This window comes from Salmo salar, chromosome 04 (assembly GCF_965601325.2).
Source record: "Salmo salar chromosome 04, fSalSal1, whole genome shotgun sequence".
Lineage (NCBI taxonomy): Eukaryota > Metazoa > Chordata > Actinopteri > Salmoniformes > Salmonidae > Salmo > Salmo salar.
This window is the reverse complement of record NC_138294.1, coordinates 35,032,679-35,052,881: the sequence shown is the minus strand read 5'-3', so window position 1 is coordinate 35,052,881 and position 20,203 is coordinate 35,032,679. Positions and strand designations below refer to the sequence as shown.

Here is a 20,203-nt window from a genome sequence, read left to right as displayed (position 1 = left end):
TACTAAAGTGCCTATAAGAACATCCAATAGTCAAAGGTATATGAAATACAAATCGTATAGAGAGAAATAGTCCTATAATTCCTATAATAACTACAACATAAAACTTCTTACCTGGGAATATTGAAGACTCATGTTAAAAGGAACCACCAGTTTTCATATGTTCTCATGTTCTGAGCAAGGAACTACAACGTTAGCTTTCTTACATGGCACATATTGCACTTTTACTTTCTTCTCCAACACTTTGTTTTTGCATTATTTAAACCAAATTGAACATGTTTCATTATTTATTTGAGGCTAACTTGATTTTATTGATGTATTATATTAAGTTAAAATAAGTGTTCATTCAGTATTGTTGTAATTGTCATTATTACAAATAAATGTAAAAAACCGCCCGATTAATCGGTATCGGCGGGTTTTGGCCCTCCAATAATCAGTATCAGTATCGGCGTTGAAAAAGCATAATCGGCCGACCTCTAGTTATTATATCAACAATTTCGCAAAAAAGCTTTTCCACTGCCATTGTCGCATGATCTATTTCACTGACCAAAACAATTGTTCCTCCCTGTTGAATGTTTTATTGTTTTGTTGACATTTAGGGAAGTTTACAGACAACTTGTTTCCACCAGGCCTTTTTTTTTCCAACACGTACTTGACTCGCATAAAAATGGTTGGATGGAAACATGGTTACAGCCCCACAAGCATTTGGTCCATTTCCACTATATAATTGGGCTGCTGATACTGTATGTGCGTGTCACGCCCTGACCTGAGAGAGCCTTTTTTATGTCTCTATTTAGGTTTGGTCAGGGTGTGATTTGGGTGGGCATTCTATGTCCTTTTTTCGACGCTTTGTATTTCTTTGTTTTGGCCTGGTATGGCTCTCAATCAGGGACAGCTGTACATTGTTGTCGCTGATTGGGAGTCATTCTTAGGCAGCCTGTTTTCCTTTGGGGTTTGTGGGTAGTTAATTTCTGTTTAGTGTGTTAGGATACCTGACAGGACTGTTTGGCTGTTGTTTGTTTTTTCTTTGTGAAGTGCCTTTTTCATCCAAAATAAAAGATGAATAAATTCCACGCTGCACCTTGGTCCTCTTCTTCCAAAGACAACCGTTACAGAACTACCCACCTACAATGGACCAAGCAGCATGGTAAGGAGGAGCAGAGGGTTCAGGACTCCTGGACTTGGGAAGAGATACTGGACGGAAAGGGACCCTGGAGACAGGCTGGAGAATACCGCCGCCCGCTGGTGGAGATAGAGACAGCGAAGGCAGAACAGTGTTTCTGGGAGGATCGGCTGGCACGGCAAGAGGAGGAGAGGCAGCCCCAAGATTTTTTTTGGGGGGGGGGGGCACACGGGAAGGTCGGCGGTGCCGAGGATGGAACCAGAGCCAGTCGGGGTGAAGTTGGAGGTGAGCGAAGCAGAGACAGTGAAGGAGTTGATGGGGAGATTGGAGGAGAGAGATATGAGAGAGCTGCTGTGTTGGTGCATGAGGCACGACATTCACCCTACGGTGCGTGTCCTCGAATTGATGTCACCTGAGTCAGCTCTCCATACTCGTCCTGAGGTGCGTGCTAGCCATCTGGTAAGACTGTGCCAGCCCCACGCACCAGGCCTCGTGTGCACCTCCCCAGCCCTGCACGTCTTGTGCCTGCTCCCAGAGCCAGGCCTCCTGCATGTCTCCCCAGCCTGGTAAGTCCTGTGCCTGCTCCCAGAGTCAGGCCTCCTGCATGTCTCCCCAGCCTGGTGAGTCCTGTGCCTGCGCCCAGAGCCAGGCCTCCTGCATGTCTCCCCAGCCTGGTGAGTCCTGTGCCTGCGCCCAGAGCCAGGCCTCCTGCATGTCTCCCCAGCCTGGTGAGTCCTGTGCCTGCGCCCAGAGCCAGGCCTCCTGCAAGTCTCCCCAGCCTGGTGAGTCCTGTGCCTGCGCCCAGAGCCAGGCCTCCTGCAAGTCTCCCCGCGGACCAGGCCTCCAGCGGGTCTCCCCATCCTGCGACTCCGGCGCAGCCAGAGTCGCCCGCCGGTCCTCCGGGGCCCGCGGCAAGGGACCCCGCTCTAGAGGCGCCACCAAAGTTGGGTGAGCCAGTGGTGGAGCGGGGTCTGCGTCCCGCTCCAGAGCCGCCACCGCGGAGAATGCCCACCCAGACCCTCCCCTATAGGTTCAGGTTTTGTGGCCGGAGTCCGCACATTTGGGGGGGGGGGGTACTGTCACGCCCTGACCTGAGAGAGCCTTTTTTATTTCTCTATTTAGGTTTGGTCAGGGTGTGATTTGGGTGGGCATTCTATGTCCTTTTTTCTATGCTTTGTATTTCTTTGTTTTGGCCTGGTATGGCTCTCAATCAGGGACAGCTGTACATCGTTGTCGCTGATTGGGAGTCATACTTAGGCAGCCTGTTTTCCTTTGGGGTTTGTGGGTAGTTAATTTCTGTTTAGTGTGTTAGGATACCAGACAGGACTGTTTGGCTGTTTGTTTTTTCTTTGTGATGTGCCTTTTTCATCCAAAATAAAAGATGAACAAATTCCACGCTGCACACCTTGGTCCTCTTCTTCCAAAGACAGCCGTTACAGTGCGACACCAAGGATAAATAGTATTTATTGTTGGACTATACATGGAGTATACCAAACATTAGGAACACCTTCCTAATATTGAGTTGCATCCGTCCCTTTTGCCCTCAGAACAGGCTCAATTCGTTGGGTCATGGACTCTACAAATTGTCAAAACCGTTCCACAGGGATGCTGACCCATTTTGACTTCAATGCTTCCCACAGTTGTATTTATTTGTATTTATTAGGGATCCCCATTAGCTGCTACCAATGTAGCAACTATTCTTCCTGGCGTCCAAACACATTAAGGCACTTACACATAAAACAAAATATAAAACAGTACATAATAAAACATTATTACACCACTACATATCTACAATACAAAATATATAATACCACCATACAACAATATTACAATGTACATGTGTGTAGAGTGCATGTGCTAGCATTTGTGAGCGAACGCCTGTGTCTGTACGTGTGTGTGTGTGTGTCTCTTCACAGTACCTGCTGTTCCATAATGTGTATTTCTATCTGTTTTTAAATTGGATTCTACTTCTTGCATCAGTTACATGATGTGGAATAGAGTTCCATGTAGTCATGCCTCCGTGTTGTGCTAGTAGTTGTCAAGTTGTCTGTATGTCCTTTTGGTGGTGGACCATTCTTGATACACACGGGAAACTGAGCGTGAAAAACCCAGAGCGTTGCAGTTCGACACAAACCGGTGCGCCTGGCACCTACTTCCATACCCCGTTCAAAGGTACTTAAATCTTTTGTTTTGCCCATTCACCCTCTGAATGGCACACATACACAATCTGTGTCTCCATTGTCTCAAGGCGTATTAATCCTTCTTTAACCTGTCTCCTCCCCTTCATCTACACTGACTCAAGTGGATTTAACAAATTACATCAATAAGTGATCATAGCTTTGAACTGGATTATCCTGGTCAGTCTATGTCATGGAAAGAGCAGGTGTCCTCAATGTTTTGTATACTCGTGAAAATGTAGAGTTTCCATCAACCTCGCTCGCGCTGCGAGCAATGTAAATATTAAAGAACACCACCGTTCGCGGCAGAGTAGTGGGTGAAACCATTCACTTCAGAAAAAGGTGTGATATTAATCAAGTTTCCTTTTATTATGTGTTGTCGAATTCATACAAATATTTACTGCCACTGTAGTAAGGTGGGCAACACTAGGGGTCTTCAGACCTTTTTGTATTATTTTCCTTGAAAGAACAACTAGTGGGTTTTGAGTGCTTCTCCCCTATTTGGAAAGTTGGTCTGCCTGCTCTTCAGTTTGATAGAGATATTCTGAGAGCAGGTTTGTGTCTCCCGCTCTACATAAAAACTGTTTAAAACTGTATAACACAATAGTGTCTTTTGAAAACTGGTTCATATATCCCAAGGTCAATAGCGAATGTGACTATGCATATATTTATGTTGCCGTTAATGTATTTAAAGCCTATTTCGGCAAGTTAACCAAGTGTTTGCTGGCTTAGCAATATATATATTTTTTAACCTTTATTTAACTAGGCAAGTCAGTTAAGAACAAATTCTTATTTACAATGACAGCCTACCCTGGCCAAACCCTAACGACACTGGGCCATTTGTGCGCCGCCCTATGAGACTCCCAATCACAGCCGGTTGTGATACAGCCTGGAATCGAACCAGAACTGTAGTGACGCCTCTAGCACTGAGATGCAGTGCCGTAGACCGCGGCGCCACTCGGGAGCACACTCGGGACTGCTGCGCCACTCAGGAGCTAGCCATGTTAATGACGAGCTAACTAGCACCGTCAGTCAGTGCACTGTAATGTCTCGCTAGCTATTCCTAGCAGATGATTTATTGGTAATTAAAGACGTATTTATTGAAATATTAAGTGAATGTTTATTTTCTTACTACCTTAAGAGGTTTATATAAAAAGGGTTGTACTTGTGCTCTGTATTTATGGATTTATTTCACTTCAGATTGAGGGCATGTATCATTACTGTTGCTCCTATCTAAAAGATATATCGTGTCCTACGTAACCAGTGAACATGTGGCTGTGACCAGCCTGTCATCACTGTTTGATATCTTTTACTGCAGTTATGTCTTACTGTATTTTTGTTATTTTCTAAACACAACACATTTATACTATGCGATCACTTTGTGCATTCAGTCTGATAGAGATATTCTGAGAGCAGTGAACATGTGGCTGTGACCGTACTGTCAATGCCTGTCATCACTGTTTGATATATTTTACTGCAGATAAAAAGTCAATCTGAAGTGTGGATGTCTGTGTCTTCTGTGTGGCTATATGAAGTTGGTTACACTCAGTGTGTATCAGTGGAAGTCGGTTCAGTTTAAGATGAAGGAGGACGATAATTTTTTTTATGAGCATGGCCTTATTTCTATTACAGCACATTGGATGACATTCATATTCCATTCACCCAGCTCAATGTAACATTGATAGGTTTAGGCTACTACATGATACTCAAATTTTCCCTATACCCATCATGAGTTTGATACAACCCAGCCTATGAATGAAAGTTTACAATGTAGGTGCACAGGTCGAGAGAAATTTTAGTAATCAAGGTGACAGACATCAACACATTCAATAGCACCTCGCACACTCTTGCCTGCATCTAGCTGATCTAGGGTGTAACCATTAGTCCAACAGTTGCAAACAAGAGTTTCTATTGAACAAATTCAGCTATGTTTATCCACGTTTCGTTACGTTTGCTTCCGTTTAACAAAAATAAATTTAACAGAATCGGCGGAGTGAATACGCCGCTGATCACACGCAGACACAGTTCACTTTCATAGCCGCCACATACAAACAGCATGATCCCTTTGATCATTGGATAATTATTTCTCACATCTACGCGCTCACCTCCTCTCACCTTTTCCCTTTGCTTCTGGACTTGAATACACAACACATCAGCTGTCTGTCACCAGGTGAAAAAACCTTTCCAAGCCAAACCTTCATAGCATAACCACTAATTGCTACCCACATCCTACATTGTTGTCACCATTATTAGCTAACTTAAAGTCAACATAGCTACTAAAACTGATGCCTTAGTAAACCCGCTACAATCATGCAGTACAGTGTACAGTTAGCAAGCAGTTACACCTGCAGGCCCCGTTGGCAATAAATTAATCCAACTAAAAGGTTACCTTAACTTGGAAGAGTTACAGTGTTGAATAGCCATAGCCAGCTAGGTAACATAGCATCCTTCTCAGTTTGAACCGGACGTTTGAGTAGGCTAAACTAGCTTGCTGCATTTGCTAGCTAAATAAGTAAAAGTGGAGGATGGAAACTACCTGTCCTCCGGCTACACCATGGTACTACCCTACAGAGTGCTGTTGAGGCTACTGTAGACCTTCATTGCAAAATAGTGTGTTTTTAATAAATGATTTGGTATAGTTTTATCTAAAAAGGATACTTTTTTTAGTGTTTAACTATTTACATTTTTCTCCCCTTCCTCCTCTGAGGAGCCTCCACTGACTGGTTTGTATAAATATACACACATATATATAATATGCCGTTAATTAGATGCTTTTATCCTAAGTGACTCACGTCCATGCGTGCTTACATTGTCGAATGGGTGGCTCCAGCAGGAATCGAACCCACTATCCTGGCATTGCAAGCACCATGCTCTACCAACTGAGCCCCAACTGAGTCACACAGAACTCAACTGTTGCGAGTCCCTTCCCTGATAATCACCCAGGTTGAGTCCTGAAGCGTTAGCTATCAGAACTTCCATAGCTCATGAAGCATTCAAAGATTGATGGGCTACAGGGAAGGCTCAGATATCAAACAGAGCCTTCCCTGTAGCTCAGTTGGTAGAGCATGGTGTTTGCAACGCCAGGGTTGTGGGTTCGATTCCCTCGGGGGGCCAGCACAGAAATATAATGTATGAAATGTATGCATTCACTACGGTAAGTCACTCTGGTTAAGAGTGTCTGCTAAAATGACTAAAATGTAAAATTGTTCTATATTTCATCCACATGTCATTCAAGTGCATGGGTCTGTGTTACACCACTTTTGAAACTGGCATGTTACAAAGGGTTACAAAAACCCAGAATGAACATCAAACACTCTTTGTATAAGAAGGTGTATAATGTCACTTTTTTTCTTATTTTGTCTTGTTATACTCTTTTCACTTTGTTTTCCCCTCTTTTTTTCTTAATTCTGTCCTTTGTTTTGTCTGTTTTAATGTTGTTGCTTTTTCAAATCAAGTCTGATTTGGTTTGACCACATTCAAAGAGTGTCAGATGAGCATTTTAAAATATTCTATTGTTATCGATTAACCCAATTTACCCTAGAGATCTTCAGGAAAAATGGCATTTGATGCAATTAATTTGTGATTGATATCAATGACCGAAAATAAATAATCTTCATAATATCTGAATGACACGAGTAGAACCACAATAGACAAGTACTTGTTTACATTACAGCAAACCTCAGTTGACGTCAGACACATTTAATCTGAGATTATGGTGATGCCCAAAAAGCAACCAAGGAAAAAGAGCTCAAATGGGATGCTTTGCCATATCAACTGCTTGAGAGAATGTGTGTGCATTACTGGTGGGGAGCTTTGAAAACTTGTGAATGCCGAACTTGATTGTGATTGGTTACACCTCCCTTGTCTTTGCGAGAACTTGTTAACTTAGAACCGGGCTCAAAGTATTCACGCTTGGGTTTCTGAAGGCTTCTGCTTTCTAATATGGTGGGATCTGGCTAAATGTGTGGTGAGTGAAGGCCGGGATATTATATAAGGGGAGAGTAGAGCTCAATTTACCCCATTCTCCCCTATAGATGATCACCTTTGTGCATCATTTATATAGTTACATTCGGAGGAAGGCAATTGTATAACACTTATTGTATGGGACACTTTTAAATGAACCTTTAGAGGTCATGCAATTCAATACTCATCTTTAAAACAAAAACAATTTCGGTCAAAGGAGTTCATATTAACAAAGGAAATAGAAGAAATAACAGTACAGATGGATAGCAATAAAAACTGTACCATAAAGGCACAGAATAAATGAGAGGAAAAACAAACAGAAATGGAGGATCTTATTCCGGGACAATCAAGTATAATGTATTATAAAAAATAAAGTGAATTGGATGGAAAATAAATAAAATATCACCAAATTATTTTAGAATCTTCAACATAGAAATGCTACCAAAAATAATTTACAGAAACAAATGATCTATGATTCACTAAATTATATTTTGAAAGCGTAAGCAAAGTACTTCTCTTTTCAGTCTCCTCCATTTCCACTAACTGAAGTTAACTGTAAGGATTTTTTTCATAATAGTGCAAAATTAACAGCTGTACAGAAAGACTTGTGTGAAGTCCAAATTGCAGAGTGGGAACTTCTTGATGCAATTAAAGTCTTTAGACCAGGGAAAACTCCAGGGCTGGATGGCATACCAGTTGAGGTATATGAAACCTTTTTTTATCTACTCAAAGATCCACTATTGGCATGTTTAACCACTCCTAAATGGTAAACTATCAGGTACGCAGCAAGAAGGTTTGATTTCACTATTACTGAAACAGTAAGTATAAAGATCCTGTCCATTTAAAAAAACTGGAGGCCCCTTAGACTGGTGTTGTGATTCAGAAATCCTAGCTAAATGCATAGCACATAGAATTAAAAAGGTGTTGTCGGATGTTAGTCATCATGATCATCCCAGCTTTTTTACATGGACGATACATTGGAGATAATGTAAGAAAATTCATTGAAACAATAGAACACTATGAAAAATCTAGGGAACCAAGTCTGGTAATCATAGAAGATTTTGAAAAGGCTTTTGATAAAGTTTGACTAGAATTTATATATAAATGCCTGGACTATTTTAATTTTGGCGAATCTCTGGGTTAAAGTTATGTATAGTTACCCCAAGTGTAAAATAATAAATAATGTCTACTTCTCAAAGTATTAAACTGTCAAGAGGAGTAAAACAAGGTTGTCCGCTGTCGGTATATCTATATCATGGCCATTGAAATGTTAGCTATTAAAATCGGATCCAACAATAAAATCAAGGGGCTAGAAATCCAGAGTTTAAAATCAAAGGTGTCATTTCACGCTGACAACTGAAATTTCCTCTTACATCTGCAATCTGGATCCCTGCACAGCCTCATAGAGGATCTAGATCATTTTTCTAACATCTCTGGATTACAACCGAACTATGATAATTGTACCATTTTACGTATTGGATTGCTAAAAAATACAACTTTACCATGTAGTTTACCAGTAAAATGGTCTGATCGTGAAGTGGACATACCCGGTATTCATATCCCTAAAGAAATAAAGGAATTTACTACAACAAATTTCAACTAAAAGTTAGCAAAAAAATATCTTTCTACTATGGAAAGGTAAATACCTGTCTATTTGTGGGGAAATCACCCTGATTAATTATTTAGTCATATCCCATTTACTTATGTGTTCGAGGGGCATTTTTTTAAATATACAGTACCAGTCAAAAGTTTGGACACACCTACTCATTCAAGGTTTTTAAATTTTTTACTATTTTCTACAATGTAGAATAATAGTGAAGACATCAAAACTATGAAATAACTCATATGGGGTGATGTAGTAACCAAAAAAGTGTTCAACAAATCAAAATATATTTGAGATGCTTTAAAGTAGCCACCCTTTGCCTTGATGACAGCTTTGCACACTCTTTGCATTCTCTCAACCAGCTTAATGAGGTAGTCACCTGGAATGCATTTAAATTAACAGGTGTGCCTGGTTAACAGTTAATTTGTGGAATTTCTTTCCTTAATGAGTTTGAGCCAATCAGTTGTGCTGTGACAAGGTAGTGATGGTATACAGAAGATAGCCCTATTTGGTAAAAGACCAAGTCCATATTATGGCAAGAACATCTAAAATAAGCAAAGAGAAACAACAGTCCACCTTTACTTTAAGACATGAAGGTCATTCAATCCGGAAAGTTTCTTCAAGTGCAGTCGCAAAAAAACAAAAAGCACTATGATGAAACTAGCTCTCATGAGGACCGCCACAGGAAAAGAAGACCCAGAGTTACCTCTGCTGCAGAGGATAAGTTCATTAGAGTTACCAGCCTCAGAAATTGCAGCCCAAATAAATGCTTCACAGAGTTCAAGTAACAGACACATCTCAACATCAACTGCGTGAATCAGGCTTTCATGGTCGAATTGCTGCAAATAAAGCACTACTAAAGGACACCAATAAGAAGAGACTTGCTTGGGCCAATAAACACGAGACGCAGAGTAGGCGAACGGATGACCTCTGCATGTATGGTTCCCACTGTGAAGCATGGAGGAGGTGGTGTGGGGGTGCTTTGCTGGTGACACTGTCAGTGATTTATTTAGAATTCAAGGCACACTTAACCAGCATGGTTACCACAGAATTCTGCAGCGATACGCCATCCCATCTGTTTTGCGCTTAGTGGGAATATAATTTGTTTTTCAACAGGACAGTGATCCAACACACCTCCAGGCTGTGTAAGGGCTATTTGACCAAGAAGTAGAGTGATGGAGTGCTGCATCAGATGACCTGGCCTCCACATTGAGATGGTTTGGGATGAGTTGGACCGCAGAGTGAAGGAAAAGCAGCCAAAAAGTGCTCAGCATATGTGTGAACTCCTTCAAGACTTTTGGAAAAGCATTCCTCATGAAGCTGGTTGAGAGAATGCCAAGAGTGTGCAAAGCTGTCATCAAGGCAAAGGGTGGCTACTTTGAAGAATCTGAAATCTAAAATATATTTAGATTTTTCTACACTTTTTTGGTTACTATATGATTCCGTATGTGTTATTTCATAGTTTTAATGTCTTCACTATTATTCTACAATGTAGAAAATAGTAAAAATAAAAACCCTTGTATGAGAAGGTGTGTCCAAACTTTTGACTGGGACTGTATATTAAGGCATTAAACCTCCCACTAGAATCATCAGTCATACAGAAGTTATACTTAAACCTTAACTAGTTCTCCAGTAGATTAGTAAGAAAGACTCACCCCTTTTTACCTTTATCCAGATTACAACCTCTCACTTTCCGTTAATTGAAAATGGAACCTTTTTCAAAATACCGCCCTTTCTAAAACAAGCAATACACAGCCGGTTCTAATTCCAGTTTCATCCTCCAGAAAAGACAGAACAAATATTACAACAAATAATATTGTTAAATTCAAATAATGCTAATAGATAAAAATATATATTTATATATAAAAAGTGAATTATCTTGTCAATTATATTATGAATAAGAAAGGTGGAGTTATGTCACATGTGCAGTTAACAAATTCTATCCAAAATTACAACAAACTGATTGCAGCATTACCACAAAAATGGAGGAGGCAAGTGGAAGGGGAAGAAGGTAGGGAATTTGTTTGTTTACCCTTTAATAAAGACCAAAATTGGCAACAAAAAAATGTAAAAAGAAAAAATATCAGTTTCACTTGAGGACCAAAATGTTGAACATGGCGCCATAGAGGTTGCAAAATAGTTTTTTTTTCTCAATCTGTAGATACTATGTGATTTGACAGGTTCAGAATTTATGTGAAACATCACAGCACAGTTGAAAAATATATGGCACATGGAAATCATTAAAGGGCGGTTTACAGAGATGGGTGGGATGGACTGAGAGTGGGGTGGGTTTAAAAGCTCATGTTATACATTACATCTAGTCATAACTATTATATATCAAAATATCCAATTACTTTATTGCTGCTATGTAACTATTGTAAAAAATACAAAATAAAAAACTGCCATGTATGTAGAATGTACATGTAACAACAAAAGAAAAAGCTGTTTAAACAATGTTTATGGGGGTGGATGGGCCCCCGAAAAATTGAAATAAAACACTTAATTGACAAGACTTGAAAATGACCATATGGAGCAGTATTAGTTCTGGGAGGAGACTCAGTCATCAGTTGACAGCCAACTGGTGGAACGGGACAGACCGCCCACATCATCAGTTGAGCTTTGATACCATTCAGATTTGGTCAGTTACTGAGTCCCGGGGCTGTATTATGTAGGAGTGCTGATCTAGGATCAGTTTTGCCCTTTAGATCATAGTAATTATAAGATTATTATGGGCAGGAGGGACCTGATTTCTAGATCAGCACTCCTACTCTGAGACTCTTGATAGATATGGGCCCAGGTTCTTCTTTTCTCTCCTACAGTTCATTCGCTGACTGTTGTCTATTTCTCCCTACTGCAGGTGATGTGTCTCCCATCAGCATGTCTCCTATCAGCCAGTCCCAGTTCATCCCACTGGGGGAGATCCTGTGTCTGGCTATCTCAGCCATGAACTCCGCTCGCAAGCCCGTCAACCAGGAGGCCCTGATGGAACACCTCGCCACATGCTTCCCAGGTACAGTAGCTACAGGGTGACATTTCTAGCATTAGCTCAATGACTGTGGGTATCTGCAGTCAGTGGGGGAAATGCAAAACTAACCCAAGAACAATGTCTAAGTGCAACTTCTTCACCCTATACAGTTGGCCTATAATACACCCCAAGACTGTGTTCATTAGGCATGAAAAATGGAAGAAACAGACTGAAATAAGGAGGAACTACCTTGCCTTCTCCAATAAGAAACGTTATTTTTCATTTTCCATTGAAACATTTGTAAACACTTCCTGTTGCGCGCCCTAATTAACACAACCCCTGTAACCCCCTAAACACACACACACACACACACACACACACACACACACACACACACACACACACACACACACACACACACACACACACACACACACACACACACACACACACAATGTTCTTATGGTAATGTATGCATTCATGGCCCATTGATGATATATATTGATATTGATGATATATATATATATATATATATATATATAGAGGCAGTTTGTTTAAGGCATTCAAAATCCCTGTCCCCTTCAGTCATTCCAGGGTTCTGAAAACAGACCATAATACCACACTGCAGCAGCATGTTTTATATGCTGAACAAAAATATAAACGCAACATGCAACAATTTTAAAGGTTTTACTGAGTTACAGTTCATATAAGGAAATCAGTTAATTTAAATGAATTAATTAGGCCCTAAAATATGGATTTCACATGACTGAGAATACAGATACCTTAAAGAAAAAAAAAGTAGAGGTGTGGATCAGAAAACCAGTCATAATCTGGTGTGACACATCTCCTTCACATAGAGTTGATCAGGCTGTTGATTGTGGCCCACTCCTCTTCAATGGCTGTGTAAAGTTTCTGGATATTGGTGGGAACTGTTGTGCACGTCGATCCAGAGCATCTCAAACATGCTCAATGGGTGACATGTCTGGTGAGTATGCAGGCCATGGAAGAACTGGGACATTTTCAATTTCCAGGAATTATGTACAGATCCTTGCGACTTGGGGCTGCGCATTATCATACTGAAACACGAGGTGATGGCGGCGGATGAATGGCACAACAATGGGCCTCGGGATCTCGTCACGGTATCTCTGTGAATTGAAATTGCCATCGTGTTCGTTGTCTGTAGCTTATGCCTGTCCATACCATAACCCTGTTATGGTATTGGCAGGGTACTCTGTTCCCAAAGTTGACATCAACAATTGCCAATTGCACACTCAAAGCTTGAGACATCTGTGGCTTTGTGTTGTTTGACAAAACTGCACATTTTAGAGTGGCCTTTCATTGTCCCCAGCACAAGGTGCACCTGTGTAATGATCATGCTGTTTAATCAGCTTCTTGATATGCCACACCTGTCAGGTGGATGGATTATCTTGGCAGAGGAGAAATTCTCACTAACAGGCACATAAACAAATGTGTGCACAAAATATGAAGAAATACGCTTTTTCTGCATATGGAACATTTCTGGGATCTTTTATTTCAGGTCATGAAACATGGGACTAAGCTTTAGATGTTGCGTTTATATTTTGGTTCAGTGTAATTGGAGTAAATGTTTTGTTCAATGTAGCCTTTCGTTTATTTTCTGTACTGGGCTTACATAAGACTACCCTGTCACTTTCCATATGGCTCCTTTCCAGGTAGGTCAACTTTCTTTTAAATTCAGCATCACTTCCCTCCATGTAGATGTCTTAAAACTGAGTTTAATCTCTAATTGCATCATGTTGGTATGGCAATTAACAAAGTGTGATGTAATGTCATGCAACAGTAAACTCTTACTAGTAAACGCTTATGTACAGATTTATCCAGGGGGCCTACTTTTGTGTTTGTGATTGTGATTGTAGGGTTAGCTAAGGACATGGGGTGGATGGAGGAGGGATACAGAGTAGCCAACCTTTGGCTCTGTCTCGGTCTGGCGGCTCTAGTCTGTATGACACCAGTTATTGGGGAGGCAATAAGAGGCGATAGTCATAATGGAGAAGGATGCAACACTAACTGCATTCAAATATGAACTGTTATTCTGAGGCAGATTCATGAATCTGATGAATCTATTTCAAAAAATTATAAATCGTTATATAATTTGCTGTAGAGTTGTATCCTATCTTATTTACAGATTTATTGACTTACTCAGTTTACTGAGAGGAATTGCTTCTCATAAAGGCAAGGCTCAGTTCATTAGTGCTATGCAACCGTTTCCATCTGTAGGACTGAAATACTATAATAAGTACTAGAAATAAAGCTACCGTAGAATCTTAACTGTTCTTGCTGAATATGGACTTTTGTGAAAATGTATGGAAGATGTTTAACCTTGGCAGGGATAGATTACATTTTGGATGGGGGAAAAAAGTGAGAATTTAAACTTGAATTCATACAACAACAAAAAAAATGTTTATATAGGATTAACTAGATGGTTTTGGTACATGAAGTACAATTGGTGGGACTTGCTTTAACTCTTTAAAATTATTTTTGTGGTAGAAGTTTAAAAGTTTAACTATATTATTTAAAGCAAAGCAGTTACATACAGAGTACTAAACTCAGCAAAAAATAGAAACGTCCTCTCACTGTCAACTGCGTTTATTTTCAGCAAACTTAACATGTGTAAATATTTGTATGAACATAAGATTCAACAACTGAGACATAAACTGAACAAGTTCCACAGACATGTGACTAACAGAAATTGAATAATGTGTCCCTGAACAAAGGGGGGGTCAAACTCTAAAGTAACAGTCAGTATCCGGTGCGGCCACCAGCTGCATTAAGTACTGCAGTGCATCTCCTCATGGGCTGCACCAGATTTGCCAATTCTTGCTTTGAGATGTTACCCCACTCTTCCACCAAGGCACCTGCAAGTTCCCAGACATTTCTGGGGGGAATGGCCCTAGCCCTCACCCTCCGATCAAACAGGTCCCAGACGTGCTCAATGGGATTGAGATCTGGGCTCTTCGCTGGCCATGGCAGAACACTTACATTCCTGTCTTGCAGGAAATCACGCACAGAACGAGCAGTATGGCTGGTGGCATTGTCATGCTGGAGGGTCATGTCAGGATGAGCCTGCAGGAAGGGTACCACATGAGGGAGGAGGATGTCTTCCCTGTAATGCACAGCGTTGAGATTGCCAACAATGACGACAAGCTCAGTCTGATGATGCTGTGACACACCGCCCCAGACCATGACGGACCCTCCACCTCCAAATTGATCCCGCTCTAGAGTACAGACCTCAGTGTAACGCTCATTCCTTAGACGATAAACGCAAATCCGACCATCACCCCTGGTGAGACACAACCGTGACTCGTCAGTGAAGAGCACTTTTTGCCAGTCCTGTCTGGTCCAGCGACAGTGGGATTGTTCCCATAAGAGACGTTGTTGCCGGTGATGTCTGATGAGGACCTGCCTTACAACAGGCCTACAAGCCCTCAGTCCAGCCTCTCTCAGCCTATTGTGGACAGTCTGAGCACTGATGGAGGGATTGTGCCTTCCTGGTGTAACTCGGGCAGTTGTTTTTGCCATTCTGTACCTGTCCCGCAGGTGTGAGGTTCGGATGTACCGATCCTGTGCAGGTGTTGTTATACGTGGTCACTGCGAAGATGATCAGCTGTCCGTCCTGTCTTCCTGTAGCGCTGACTTATGTGTCTCACAGTAGGGACATTGCAATTTATTGCCCTGGCCACATCTGCAGTCCTCATGCCTCCTTGCAGCATGCATAAGGGACGTTCACGCAGATAAGCAGGGACCCTGGGCATCTTTCTTTTGGTGTTTTCAGAGTCAGTAGAAAGGCCTCTTTAGTGTCCTAAGTTTTCATAACTGTGACCTTAATTGCCTACCGTCTGTAAGCTGTTAGTGTCTTAACGACCATTCCACAGGTGCATGTTCATTAACTGTTTATGGTTCATTGAATAAGCATGGGAAACAGTGTTTAAACCCTTTACAATGAAGATCTGTGAAGTTATTTGGATTTTTACGAATTATCTTTGAAAGACAGGGTCCTGAAAATGGGAAGTTTTTCTTTTTTTGCGGAGTTTATATCAACCATATTAATTTGGATTGTGAGGCATTTAGATGATGTCTAAACTACAGTTGTTGCATGTGAAAACTAAAAGAATAAGTCAATCACATTTATTTATATAGCCCTTTTTACGTCAGCATATTTCACAAAGTGCTTATACAGAAAGCCAGCCTAAAACCCCAAACAAGCAATTCAGATGTAGAAGAAAGGCAGGAACCTAGGAAGAAACCTAGTGAGGAACCAGGCTCTGAGGGGTGGCCCAGTCCTCTTCTGCTGTGGAGATTATAAATGGAGATTATAAGAGTACATGGCCATTAAGGCCAGATTGTTCTTCAAGATTTTCAAATGTTCATAGATGACCAGCAGGGTAAAATAAGAAAGACATAGGACAAAGCGATCTTCTGTCAGAAGATGGGAATAAAAAGCAGGATCATGTGGACAAGACTCTTAGGAAAGCAAAGCAACTCTGAATCAATCATGCTGTGGGTTTCAGGTAAATAGATGCACGATTTACATTAGTAAAACTTTCAGTGTGAATGATTTGAGTTTGATTTGAGTTGAATGATGATGTAATGATTAGAAAGTTGTAGGCTATTATTTGGGTAGAGAAATATGACAGCTCTAGTGATGATAGCTCTCTAAAAATATTTTAGGAATTATGTAGAATACAGTGCAGAATACAGTCGGAAAGTTTTCAGACCTCTTGACTTATTCTAAAATGGATTAAGTTGTTTTTTTCCCCTCAGCAATCTACACACAATAACCCATACTGAAAAAGCAAAAACAGGTTTTCAGAAATGTTTGCAAATGTAAAGAAACGGAAATATCACATTTACATAAGTATTCAGACCTTTTTACTCAGTACTTTGTTGAAGCACCTTTGGCAGCGGTTGCAGGTATGATGCTACAAGCTTGGAACACCTGTATTTGGGGAGTTTCTCCAATTCTTCTTTGCAGATCCTCTCAAACTCTGTCAGGTTGGATGGGGAGGGTCGCTGCACAGATATTTTCAGGTCTGTTCAGAGATGTTCGATCGGGTTCATGTCCGGGCTCTGGATGGGCCACTCAAGGACATTCAGAGACTTGTCCCGAAGCCACTCCTGTGCTGTCTTGACTGTGTGCTTCGGATCGTTGTCCTGTTGTCCCCAGTCTGAGGTCCTGAGCGTTCTGGAGCAGGTTTTCATCAAGGATCTCTCTCTACTTTGCTCTGTTCATCTTTCCCTCGATACTGACTAGTCTCCCAGTCCCTCCCGCTGAAAAACATCCCCACAGCATGATGCTGCCACCATCTGAAGCCAGGTTTCCTCCAGGTGTGACGCTTGGCATTCAGGCCAAGGAGTTCAATCTTGGTTTCATCAGACCAGAGAATCTTGTTTCTCATAGTCTGAGAGTCCTTTAGGTGCCTTTTGGAAAACTCCAAGCAGGCTGTCATGTGCCTTATACTGAGGAGTGGCTTCCGTCTGACCACTCTACCATAAAGGCCTGATTGGTGGAGTGCTGCAGAGATGGTTGTCCTTCTGGAAGGTTCTCCCATCTCTACAGAGGAACACTGGAGCACTGTTAGAGTGACCATCGGGTTCTTGGTCACCTCCCTGACCAAGGCCCTTCTCCCCCGATTGCTCAGTTTGGCCGGGCAGCCAGCTCTAGAAGAGTCTTGGTGGTTCCAAACTTCTTCCATTTAAGAATGGAGGCCACTGTGTTCTTGGTAACCTTCAATGCTGCAGACATTTTTTGGGACACTTCCCCAGATCTGTTCCTCGACACAATCCTGTTTCGTGGGGCTCTACGGATGATTCCTTCTACCTCATGGCTTGGTTTTTTCTCTGACATGCACTGTCAACCGTGGGACCTTATATAGACAGGTGTGTGTGCCTTTCCAAATCATGTCCAATCAATTGAATTTACCACAGGTGGACTCCAATCAAGTTCTAGAAACATCTCAAAGGTGATCAACGGAAACAGGGTGCACCTGAGCTCAATTTCAAGTCTAATAGCAAAGGGTCTGAATACTTATGTAAATAAGGTATGTTTTTTACATTTGTACATTTGCAAAAATGTCAACCTCTTTTTGCTTTGTAATTATGAGATATTGTGTGTCGATTGATAAGAAAACATTTAATACATTTTAGAATAAGTCTGTAAAGTAACAAAATGTGGAAGAAGTCAAGGGGTCTGAATACTTTCTGAATTAACTGTATGTAGACCTACTGATAGCTAGCTTTAGGCTAAAAGTACATTTCCTGAAGAAAATGTGGTGTGTGGTGCTAGCTTGTTTTAAAGTATGTATGGTTTTGAAATACGTTATAGTAGTGGTAGTGTCTTCAGTAGTAATGATGGTGACTGATTATAGTTGGAAAAAGTAGGTAGATGAAAAGATAGAATAGCCTGAACATATGAATGTTGGTCAGTAGTTGTGTTGTGGTCAATAGTTGTGTGGTTATGGTCAGTAGTTGTGGTCAATAGTTGTGTGGTCTGTAGATTTGGTCACTAGTTGTGTGGTCTGTAATTTTGGTCAGTAGTTGTGTTGTTCTGTAGTTGTGTGGTTGTGGTCAATAGTTGTGTGGTTGTGGTCAGTACTTGTGTGGTTGTGTTCAGTAATTATGGTCAGTCGTTTTGTGGTTGTGGTCATTAGTTGTTTGGTTCAGTAGTTGTGTGGTCAGTGGTTGTGGCCAGTAGTTGTGTGGTTGTGGTCAGTAGTTGTGTGGTTGTAGTCATTCGTTTAGGTCAGTAGTTTTGTGGTTGTGGTCAGTATTTGTGTGGTCAGGAGTTATGGTCTGTAGTTGTGGTTGTGGTCTGTGGTTGTGGTTCAGTAGATGTGTGGTTGTGGTCAGTAGTTTTGGTCAGTAGTGTGATTGTGGTCAATAGTTGTGTGGTTCAGTCAAAACAAAACAAGCAGCCTAAAAAAATTAAATCTGAATGTACACTTTTGGTCAGTAGTTGTGTGGTTGTGGTCAGTAGTTGTGCGGTTATGGTCAGTCGTTATGGTCAGTAGTTGTGTGGTTGTGGTCAGTAGTTGTGTGGTTGTGGTCAGTAGTTGTGTGGTTGTGGTCAGTAGTTGAGGTCAGGAGTTATGGTCTGTGGTTGTGTTGTGGTCAGTAGTTCTGGGCATTAATTGTGTTCAGTAGTTATTGTCCGTGGTTGTGGTCAGTAGTTGTGGTCAGTCGTTTTGTGGTTGTGGTCAGTCATTGTTTGGGTCAGTAGTTTAGTGATTGTGGTCAGTAGTTGTGGTTATTAGTTGAGATCAGTGGTTGTGGGCATTAGTCGTGGTCAGGAGTCGTGGTCAGTAGTTGTGGTTATTAGTTGAGATCAGTGGTTGTGGGCATTAGTCGAGGTCTGTAGCTGTGTTGTTGTGGTCTCTAGTGGTTGTGGTCTGTAGTGGTTGTGGTCAGTTGTGGTTGTGGGTTGTGAGTAGTAGTTGGTTGCAGTCAGTCGTTTTGGTCAGTAGTTGTGGTCAGAAGTTGTGTGATTTGTGGTCAGCAGTTGTGGTCAGTAGTTGTGTGGTTGTGGTCAGTAGTTGTGTGGTTGTGGTCAATAGTTGTGTGGTTGTGGTCAATAGTTGTGTGGTTGTGGTCAATAGTTGTGTGGTTGTGGTCAGTGTCTAAACTACAATTGTTGTGTTTGAAAACTGAAAGAAGTGCAATGAGAAGTGATCGGGTGAAATATCTAGAGTAAACTTGGCAATTGTTGTCCAAGGCAGTTTTTAGCTAGGCAACAGTTGCCTTGGCTAAAGCCAGTATGAGAAACATGCGAACAAACATTTGTGCTTTGAAACTAAGTAAATACTGCACTCTGACCCACAAAACGTATTTGCTAGATTCATGATAGTGTTGTTAGACAAAGCAAGGAAAGTGAACTTTAAAATGCTATGTATTGTTATTGGAATTTGCAGCTGTTGTTGGTAAGCAATGAATCTGCTAGCTTCTGACATTACTTACTGCATCTACAAAGAGAGAGAGGTTGATGGGTTACAGCTCTATCTATTGATTGGTAGAAGCTATTCCTTATCTGCTTTCAGAATAGCAGGGAAGTAGACAAAGAAGTCATACCCTCTAACTTGTTGGCCAATTGGTCAAAGTAGAGGATGTGGGTCAAAAGTTACATTGTTGCATTTACAGTGAATGGAATGTTGGAAGTGATGATGTCACAATGGGGCCTTTAGAATTATGAGGAAATGCCATGAAAGTGTTTGGAGGACTTAAAGTATAAAAGATATCAAGAAGTTGTAGGTAAGCACACTGGTCCTGACCAGTCTACTCAAAGTTTGAACGGCATTTCTAGCTTAAACGGTGTAAGAGGAGTAGCGACCTAAATAATAATAATA

General features: G+C 41.2%; 1 protein-coding gene across 2 annotated transcripts in view; it reads left to right on the top strand.

Annotated features, from left to right (window-relative positions):
- LOC106602720 (storkhead-box protein 2) overlaps positions 1 to 20,203 on the top strand; it is a 67,904-nt gene that overhangs the window by 30,971 nt on the left and 16,730 nt on the right. For both annotated transcript variants that reach the window (XM_014195533.3, XM_014195534.3), the window contains exon 2: positions 11,721 to 11,873. In XM_014195533.3, coding sequence (XP_014051008.1) covers positions 11,721 to 11,873 — 153 coding nt within the window. The remainder of the gene's footprint in view (positions 1 to 11,720; positions 11,874 to 20,203) is intronic.